Source organism: Mus pahari, chromosome 23, assembly GCF_900095145.1.
Source record: "Mus pahari chromosome 23, PAHARI_EIJ_v1.1, whole genome shotgun sequence".
In the NCBI taxonomy this organism is placed as follows: Eukaryota; Metazoa; Chordata; class Mammalia; order Rodentia; family Muridae; genus Mus; species Mus pahari.
The window spans coordinates 15,653,086-15,663,325 of NC_034612.1; the positions used below are offsets into that span (position 1 = coordinate 15,653,086).

Consider the following 10,240-nt stretch of genomic DNA (forward strand, 5'->3'; position numbering starts at 1 on the left):
GCCGCCTGGTGTCTTGGCCCGGGGAGGGGGGTGCTGGGGGGGAGGGAAGGACACCTCCCTGCCTCCTCTTTATTCTTTAACATCTCTGGGTATGTTCCTCCTCTCTCTTCCTCTCTTCCCTGTTCCTCTTCTTCCCTCCTCCCTTCCTCCTTTCATCTCCTTCCTTCCCTAACTCCATCCTCCTCCCTCTTCTAGCCCCATTCCTCCTCCTCCTTTACCTCCTCCTCCCTCCTCCCTTCCCCTTCTCCCTCCTCCTCCTTTCCTGTCCTCCTCCCTCCTCCTCCCTCCTGGCTGCTCCCCTCCTCCTCCCTCCTCCCTCCCCTCCTCCCTGCTCGGCTCTCACTCTCGCGCTGGCTGGAGGGGCGGCCGGCAGCTGGCGCTGGCCGAGGCGGCGGCGGGATGGGACGCGCGCTGGGGCGCAGGAGCCGCGGCGCCGGCGGGGGCCGCGCAACTCCGGCCAAGTGCAGGGCGGGTGCGCGCTGAGCCCGGGCGCCGTCTGCAGCTGGCGGCCGAGCGCGGAGCTGAGAGGTGCGGGAGGCGGCGGCGCAGGAGCGAGCGGAGCCCGGCGCCGGCTCCCCGGAGGACCATGCGGGCCCCGGCCGCGTCGCTCGGGCTGCTGCTGGCGCTGAGCGCGCTCCGCTGCGCAGGTAACGCGGCCGCGTCCCCTCCCCGACCCCGCGCGCAAAGTTGCTGCCTGGGTCCCAAGTCCCGGGCGGCCGCCGCCTCCTGCTCTTGGCGGGTCTGGGGTGCCCCGGGCGGCCCAAACCCCGCGCGCGTCCCCTTTGCCTCCTTTCCAGTCCAAGCTGTCCTTTGCATCCTTTTGGGGCTCCGGGAGCCACAGGCAGGGCTCCCCGAAATTCCCCTCCTTACGCTTCCCGGCACCCGGGCCCCGGGGTCTGCTGGATGTGTAGTGGCCCAGCGTCCGTGGATTGCTGTCCTGTTGTCTGGACACCTGCGGGGCCTGGAGGTCGTCCCGGCTGGCAATGTCTGGCTTGGCTGCAGTCCTTCCCGCGCCTGGTTGCCCCCTGTCTCCAGCCTCCCAAAGCTACCCGCTCCCCCAAGTGGCTCCCGCTGTCTCCCAAAGTAGCTTCCGCAGGCAGCCAGGTGACCCTGCCGCTCACCCTCTGGAAGCGCGGGTCGTCCCAGCACCCTGACCCATACGTGGTCTAGCAGGACCCGGGAGCGTGGTCCGTGCAGGCACCTAGTGATGTCTAACGTGAAGGTGTTCAGAGCCCCTGCCCGGCGTTCGGGGAGTCTGGCTCCAGGCTGGCACCTGCGCAGCTGTCGCCTAAACCCCGCGAATGGGGGAAGTCAGAATAGCCAGGTATATGCTGTTTGCAGCCTGGGCTGGAGTTGGCGAGGTTCAGCCACCTCGGTGTTGCTATGTGTTGGTTGTAGAGGAAGCTTATCCTAAAATGACAGTACCCCCTCCCCCACCCCAGGCAAGTGGAGACAATCCCAAAGGCTGAGAAGAAGCGACAGTCACGAGCCCTGTTCATGTGCGTATGAGGGCTGTGTTCTCCAGACCTTTAAAGCCCACGTTTTGGGAGCAGGTAGCTTTAGACTGAGAGCATCGCTTCCCATTCCTTAAAACAAAAAACCGACCGTACAGATACCCAGAACGCGGAAGGAAAAATGCACCCTCAACTTTGCAGCTCCGACTGCCTGGGTGAGGTCGCACTTAGGAGTAAGCCTGGATGCCAACTTGTTTGGAAGGATGACTGTGCATAGGCAAAAGTAAATATTGCCTTCCTTCCAGATGACCTCAAGTGACCCCAAATATTTACTAAGACTTTCCCCTTGGAGAGAGGGTGGCCAGCCTTGGGCTTTGGTTGCATCTCTGGAGGACGGCTCTGGTCTTCAAGTGGAGGGCTCTTCCTTGGCGCCTTTAATGAGCAACCTCGAGCTGCTTAGCTCTTGGAACTCCGCTGCGTGCTGGAGAGGGGGCACTGACGGGGGTCTAGGCCCTTTCCTCAGAGCGGAAGCTCTGAGACGCGGTTGCCAAAGTGCACAGTCCCTCGGACTTGCAAATTACAGTGTCCTGGCTATTTTCTCTCTCTACGGGGGGTCAGCGTTCACAAGGCTGTGTTCAAAAAGCCATTCTGGGCAACCTTGAAGGAGGAAGCTGCCTGTCTCTTGCCTTGTGCCAGAACGAGTCCCCTCACCCTGTCCAGCCCCACCCAGCTACAGAAGAGCCTGTGCGTGGATGGCTCTGGGAGGCTTGTGGTAGAAGAGAGGATGTGCCACCCCTGGGCACTCATTCCCGGCCCTCCGAGGAGGTGTCAGCGGAGCCCCTGGCTGCAGAGCTTGCCATACTTTGGGTCCTCGGTTGCCCATGCCTTCCACCGGTTCCCACCAGGGACATAAAGAGAAACACAGTTTGCTAAGTCTATATTTAGCTCCAAAACAAGGGTGATGTTTCTGAAAGAGCTGCCTACACTTGGTTGGTTGGTTGGTTGGGAGTTAACCAGCTTCATCTAGAACTGGCTGCATTTTCTAGATCGTTTCTGGACCAAACTTAGACTGAGTGGCTGAGACCCTGGAAGTGGGGTTTGGAAGAGTTCAGCTGTACGGAGGCGCGCCTATAGCACACGTTCTGTTGCCTGTGCCCTCTTCCTGCGTGGGCAGCTACCCCGGGAAGGAGAGAGGTGGGCGGACTTCTTGGAGCTTCGTGAGGGCTGAAGCATACGGAATTGCACTTGATTGGAGTCAGCACCAGTCCTCAGGCTTAGCGACTAGGGGGCCCCATCATTCAAACCGTGTTTGTTCATGCTGTAGCTTTGGAAGTTAGTGACGCAGCGACAGACTACTGTCCCCTGGGGGAAATTGACAAGCCTTGCTTTGCTGACCCTTGATGCTTTTGTTTGGAGAGGGTGTCTGTGGAATGGGGTAGGTAGGGGTCCCCACCTTCCCTCCCCCTGCCCCTCCCCCACCCCCAGCCTTGCTAGTGACAAGTTTGCAATTATAGGGACGGCGCTGTTGCCTTGCAAGTCACAGGGCTTAGTCCTGCTTGGCCCCGTGTAGTGGTCTATTTGTTCCTCATTACACCACCGTCTTGGGAAGGGATGGCCCCGTGGTGTGGGGGGGAAAAAAAAAGCTAATTCCGTCGCAGCCTCCAGTGATTTAATGGCACTGGGGACCTTCCCAGAGTAAATCATCTGGCACCCCTCCTACAGCCAATGGCCAGAACCGGGAGACGTGGGGGCTTCCTCAGGAGCTCTGCTTTGGTGAATGGAGCCAACAAAGAGCGGGGCGGTTGCCATGATCCGGAGGACAAAAAGGAGTCCCTTCTTTACTGGCTTGGAGTCTGGGAGGGTGGTCTCAGGCAGTAAACTTCTCAAGGGTTTCCTTCCCAGAGAGCCCCTGGTTCTGGGTAGCCTGTACTCTCCTGGATTTCAATTTGAAAGGGGGGATGGAGAGAGTCCGTTTCTCCACAGGCCCGTGAGGAGGAGGAGGAGGAGGAGGAGGAGGAGGAGGAGGAGGGGCTTAGGTGCCACCCGCAGCTCTTTGGAGAAAGTGGTCCAGAGCAGATGGGCGCCTCTGAGCACAGCCCTGCTGCAGGTCGGAGGTTGAGGCCAGCCAGAGGGTGTGAATTTCTGTCAAACTGGGACTCCTGTCCACTGGCTAAAGCTCTGTCTTCTCAACCCATTGTCCTGGACTCTCTCTCTCTCTCTCTCTCTCTCTCTCTCTCTCTCTCTCTCTCTCTCTCTCTCTTTCTCTGTGTGTGTGTGTGCGCGCGCACGTGTGCGCGCATATGTTGATACAGGATCTCACTATGTAGCTCTGGCTGTCCTGGAACCTCTATAGACCAGGCTGGGCTTGAATTCACTCTGTAGACCAGAGATCCGCCTGCCTCTGCCTCCCCAGTGCTGGGATTAAAGCCTGGCTTGCCCTGGACCTCACACATAGGGTTTGGCTGGGTAGAAGGTTTTCCACTTAAGGAGTCTCAGGTTATGACAGTGACAGCCCTTTGCCATGGCCTAAGTAGGAACCCGAGAGATACAGAGTCAGAAGGGCGCTAATGCTGACGCTGGCGGGAATCATCAGGGCTCTGGGGCCAAGGTCTTTTTGTCAGGTTCTGGGAGCATGCTCCCCTGCAGGTGGGCGGGGCCTCTGCTTAAGTCTATGGGTAAGGCTACTTACAGGGAAGGCTAGGCAAATGTCACTTCCTTCTGTGTGCCATGGTACGTGCACCCTCCCAAATGATACTTAAAAACAAAACAAAACAAGATATTGGCAGGAACACACACCTCTACCCTCTGTGCCCGTTTGTGGTCTCATTCTCTGCCCTTTCCCCCTTCGTGTGTATGCATATGGAGGTCAAAGGGTAATATCAGGTGCCTTCCGCAACGACACTCTACCTTGCCTTTTGAGACCTCTCAGTGGACCCGGAGTTTACCAATTAGTCTAGGCTGTCTGGCCAATGAGCCCAAGGGATCTTCCAGTCTGCCTCCCCAGTGGTGTTGGCTTTTAGATGGGTGTTGGGGATTGAATTCAGGACTGCATGCTTGCCAGCAAGCACCTTACTGACAGCCACCTCTCGATCCTCTGGTTCTCCCTCTGGAAAGGTATTCCAGAGTCAGTAGTGACATCGTAGGCTGGATCTGCCTGTGAGTTATTCTGAGCCTTTTTCTAGATGTAGATTCACGCATTTGCAACAATTGGCACATTTTACAGATGAGGAAACCGAGGCTGGGGAGAGGCACAGAGGTGCGAAGAAGCAGCGTTTGCATTCTCAGAGTTTCTCTTAGCCACTATGATCTCTATATGGACGCTCGTTTCAGGATAATTTATTTCTTTTTTAAGTGACGATGTGTGTATAGCCATAGGCTACTGTGGTGTCCATGTGAAGGTCAGAGGACAGCTTGAGAGAGTTGGTTCTCTCTTTCCACTTTTATGTGATTTCTGGGGCTCGAACTCAGGTTCCCTGGCTTGTACAGCAAGCACTTTTACCTCTAAACAATCTTGCTGTTCTTCTTCTTCTTCTTTTTTTTTGGCGGGGGTTGGGGGGGGGCTTTGGTACTTGTTTGGACCCAGGAACTTAGGGTTGCGTCTCTTCCTGAAGGGAAACCCATGTCTCTCATGAGCTATTCTACTAGGGAGAAACTTGTCTTTTCTTAAGTCTGCCCAGTGGAAGCTCCTGCTGCCTGGTTACAGAGGAGTCAGGTATCTGGGAAGACAGAGCGGGCGAGGAAGACCTACCTGAGGAGGTGCTGGTCACATTTGGGGGACATCTGGCATGACAGTCTTCCCCCCTTCCTTATATGGAAAAAAAAATCCCAGTAAGTGAAGTAAGCCAGATTCAGAGAGAGAGAGAGAGAGAGAGCGAGCACATATTTTCTCTCATTTGTAGACCTTGGATTTTATATAGAGAGTCATATCATACATGGACATGGGATATGGAGAGAACAGGGATGCTCCAGGGAATGCTGGGAGGGGAGGGGAGAAAGGAGAGGGTACGTGAGTGTGGCCACAGGGCAGGTGCATTTATCTGTGAATGTCTGTGAAAGCTGTTACTATGTCCAGTGAATACATGCCACTTAAAAAGAGAATTTTAAACACAGGTGCTGATAGGTGGGGAGGTGCAGGCCTTTAATCCCAGCACACAGGAGGCGGAGACAGGTGGATCTTTGCGAGTTGGTGATCAGCAAGGTCCACAACGTGGTGAGTTCCGGGTTAGCCAGAGGTCTACGGTAAGATCCTGACTCAGACAATAAAACCCGTCAGAATTGAGGAGCTGGACAGAAGGCTAAATTGGTCATCTTCTTGGCTTTTAGGCATGAGACCTGAGTGAGTTCCTCAGGACTCATATCAAAAAGCCAGGTGTAGTGGTGCATGCTCTCGTATCCCAACATTGGGGATATGGGGACAGAAGGATCTGTGGGGTTCAATGGCTGTCCAGCCAGGCACATGTGTGATGTACAGACATGCATGCAGGCAAGACATTCATATGTGTATCTATCTGTCTGTCTGTCTGTCTGTCTGTCTATCTATCTATCTACCTACCTACCTTTCTCTCTCTCTCTCTCTCTCTCTCTCTCTCTCTCTCTCTATATATATATATATATATAATATAAATTATATATATAATATAAATTTTATATATGTATATATATATATATATATATGTATATAATATAAATTGGGACTGGAGGTTGGCTCAGTGCTTAAGGGGACTTGTTGAAAACAAACCTGGGTTTGATTCCTAGCATCCACCCTGAGGCTCACCCACCACCTCTTTGGGCACCAAGTATGTATGTAGTGCACAGATGCATATGTAGGCGAAACACTCATACACACAAAAGGTAAAAAAAATAAGCCTCGATAAGCAAATAACAATTTCTTTCTTATATTTTGTATATTTTATCTTTTATTTATCCATGTATTATCTTATCTATCTATCTATCATCTATCTATCTATCTATCATCTATCTATCTATCTATCTATCATCTATCTATCTATCTATCATCTATCTATCTATCTATCTATCTATCATCTATCTGTCTGTCTGTCTATCTATCTATCTATCTATCATCTATCTGTCTGTCTGTCTGTCTGTCTATCTATCTATCTATCTATCTATCATCTAATCTACCCATCTATCATGTGTGATGCTACAGTGCTTGTGTGGAGGTCAGAGGACAACTTGGAGGTTTTTTTCCTTCTACCATATGAGGCTCTGGGGTTGAATTCAAGACTTTAGGCTTTGCAGGAAGTTCTTTTAGTCATCTCGCTGGCATCTGTTCATGCTCTCTCTCTCTTTCTGAGATACTTCCAGCTATTTGTTTGTTGGTTTACTTGTTTATTTATGTATATTTGCCCTTTGACAGTTGCAGTCCTGTGTTTAGAGAGGCAACAGATCTTTTGTTTATTTTTGCCTGAGACCCAAATTACCAGAAAGGACCGACTCCTGGAGAAGAGTCTCAGGCAGGGGAATGGGGGGGCCCTCTTGCATCTCTCTGCAGGGTGTCTGCGATGACACGGGGACCCCTATACTGTGTCTGCTCACTCACACGCTCACTCCTCATCCAACAATCACATATTCATCATCACTGGGCACTTGGAATGTGACAGGGGATAGAGGGGCTGTCAGTCTCAGAATCAAACAGCAAATGGAGGGAGAGAGAAATACCTGCTTAGCGGCACAGGGCAAGGTTGAGAGAACTTGTGTTATCTCTCCATTGCTTGATTCTGCATCGCCCACACAAATTCCCATGCCTTCTCTCTGCCCAGCTACCTGGTTCTGCATTTGGGGTGCTTGAACCAAACCTCTTCCTTGATGCCAGACGTCTTGGCTGATGGATGCCCTCTCCTCTCCCTATGCTCTGTGCCCCCAAGATGGATCTCGTCAGGCTCACCAAAGTTTATGACTGAGGGTGATGGCGTGTGAGCCTCACTGGGAAGCTGGGAGTCTCGTAGCTTTAGCCTAATTAACCAACCGGGAACTCACTCTGGTGGCTGGCCCAGTCTCTGAGCTGGGGAAGGATGGCTTGTGAGTATTGGTACCCAGAGTCAGCTCTGGGCTCCTATCCTCCAGCTGGGGGTCCTTGCATGCTGTACGTCATCCTCTGCGGGCACTCCTAGGGTTGCTAAGGAGCCAGGTCGCTTCGGGTGGTGGTGGGGATGTTCCTGGGACCCTCTGGCCACCTATGGGTGGCCATCTGACCCACAGACCTATCCTTCTAGTTGCTACTATTTCAAAAATAGTAGGTACTGTCCATGTAGCAGGTTTGGGAGTTCCCACAGGAAATGGAGAGAACTGAAGTTCAGCAGGGTAGCTCATAGCTGTAATCACAGCCTGCAGGGGGCATTCAGGCCCAGTCCGGACTACATAGATTCAGGATAGCAAGTGCTACACAGTAAGAGCTTGACACACACACACACACACACACACACACACACACACACACACACAGAGAGGCACACATGCACATATGCATGCACGCACGCGTGTGGATATTCAGTAACTGGGAAGTTCTGAGCAGTGTTCATCTCTATCTCTGGGCAACCATCTTCTTCACACCCTTCTTCCTAACTATCTTACCCCTGGTTGCACACCCTTATTAATTCTGACACATTTTTATTGCACTTTCCTGAGACAAGTGACACCAGGCTGAAGTCACAGACCTAGGTAGGCTATGGCATGAAGGCAGCAGATGGGAAACCATTGGTAACGGGGAACGGGACTTCCTCATAGGAGGTTCTACCGAGGACACTGCAAACAAGGGTGCCGGGTAAAGATAAGACTTGTCATCTTCAGTGGGTTCCAACAGTGGCATTCAAGCCGAGGCCCGAGGAGATGATCAGGAGAGGCTGTGTAGGGAACATGGGGAAGGAACAGGAGATACGAAGCCCCAAGGTGGGAATGTACTGCACAGGGACAAAGAGCAGAAAGGAAGCCGGGGGAGGGGGGCCTGTCTAAGGAGAGGCTAAGATGAGGGCTGTTGAGATGGCTGGGGTTGGGGGGAGGGAACTTGCTGCCAGCGGGACACCTGTATCTGAGCCTTAGCACCCACAGGATGGAAAGAGAGAACAGAGTCCTGCAAAGGAGGTCCTCTGACCTCCACATATGCAGCATGGCACATGTATGCTTATGTGTATATATATAAAATGTGTACACATATATGCATATGCATATATATATACATATGTCTATACATTTGTATATAGACATTTGTATAAAGATATATGTATGTATATGTCTTAGTCAGAGTTTCTATTTCTGTACAAACACCATGACCAAGAAGCAAGTTGGGGAGGAAAGGGTTTACTCAGCTTACACTTCCACATTGCTGTTCATCACCAGAGGAGGTCAGGACTAGAACTCAAGCAGGTCAGGAAGCAGGAGCTGATGCAGAGGCCATGGAGGGATGTTTCTTACTGGCTTGCTTCACCTGGCTTGCTCAGCTTGCTTTCTTATAGAACCCAAGACTACCAGGCCAGAGATGGCACCACCCACAATGGGCCCTTCCCCCTTGATCACTAATTGAGAAAATGCCCTACAGCTGGATCTCATGGAGGCATTTCCCCAACTGAAGCTCCTTTCTCTGTGATAACACCAGCCTGTGTCAAGTTGACACACAAAACCAGACAGTACAATATATATGCACACACACACATATATACACACACATGCGCGCACACACACACACACAGACACACATGCATGCACACACACATTATTGTAAAAATAGACAAATACATGTTAAAAAAAAAAAAAAGAATGGGAAATGTGGCCAAGGAGGTGACAGGGATCAGAGGCACACAAGGCCTTTAGGTGATGAGTGAGGTTGGCAGGTGTGAGAAGGATGGAGACAGGAGACCCCGAGCGGCAACCGCAATAGACCAGTCAGTCGATGGCTAAGACTCGACTGGGAGCTGCAGCTGTGGAGGCCTGGGTGCATTGTGAGATTTGCTGATTAGATTTCTTCAATAAATACTCTCCCCTCTGGGTGAGCTGGAAGAGGGACTCAGTTGGTAAAGGGCTTCTTTGGCAAACTTGGGGATCCAAGTTTGATCCCTAAGGAGTCACATTAAATCAACAAGCAAGCAAGCAAGCAAGCAAGCAGACAGACACGGTGGGTGTAGTGGTGTGTGCTTGTAATCCCAGCACCGGGGAGGCAGAGTAGGGAGCACCTGTGTGTCTGGGGCTTGCTGTTTTAGATATCCCCCAGAGCCATGTGGAGAAGATGGTGCGTGTGAAGTCAAGCCAGCGTCTGCGTCTGGAGCCATGATGGCTCAGGGGTTAAGAGTGCTTGCTGCTCTTGCAGAGGACCCGAGTCTGACTCCTAGTACTCATGTGTTATGGCTCTCAACTGCCTATAACTTCAGTTCCAGGGAACTGATGCCCTCTTCTGGCAAACACACCCACCCCCCCCCACATGTGTGCGCGCACACATGCACACGCACATGCACGCATGTGCACGCGCACACACACACACACACACACACACAAAATTAAAAAAAAGATCAAGAAGCCATGTATGCTGGCGTCCACCTGCAATCCCAGCTCTCTGGAGGTGGAGGCAGAAGGTTCGGGAGTTCAAGGTCATCCTCAGTTACATAGTAAGTTCCAGGCTAGCCTGGGCTATATGAGATCTAGTCTCAAAAAAAAAAAAAAAAAAAAAAAAAAAAAAAAAAAAAAAAAAAGCAAACCAAGAATAAACATGAGATATGACACACACAGTGTTGGCTTTCAATCAACGGGCGTAACTATTAATAATATCCTTGTGATGGTTG

The 10,240-nt window shown here is 51.9% G+C and overlaps 1 protein-coding gene across 1 annotated transcript in view; it reads left to right on the forward strand.

The window, feature by feature from the left end:
• The first annotated feature begins 503 nt into the window (after positions 1–503).
• Positions 504–10,240, forward strand: part of Tmem132b (transmembrane protein 132B) — a 252,724-nt gene continuing 242,987 nt past the window's right edge. The window contains exon 1 of the mRNA XM_029533848.1: positions 504–647. Coding sequence (XP_029389708.1) covers positions 587–647 — 61 coding nt within the window. The 5' untranslated portion in view covers positions 504–586. The remainder of the gene's footprint in view (positions 648–10,240) is intronic.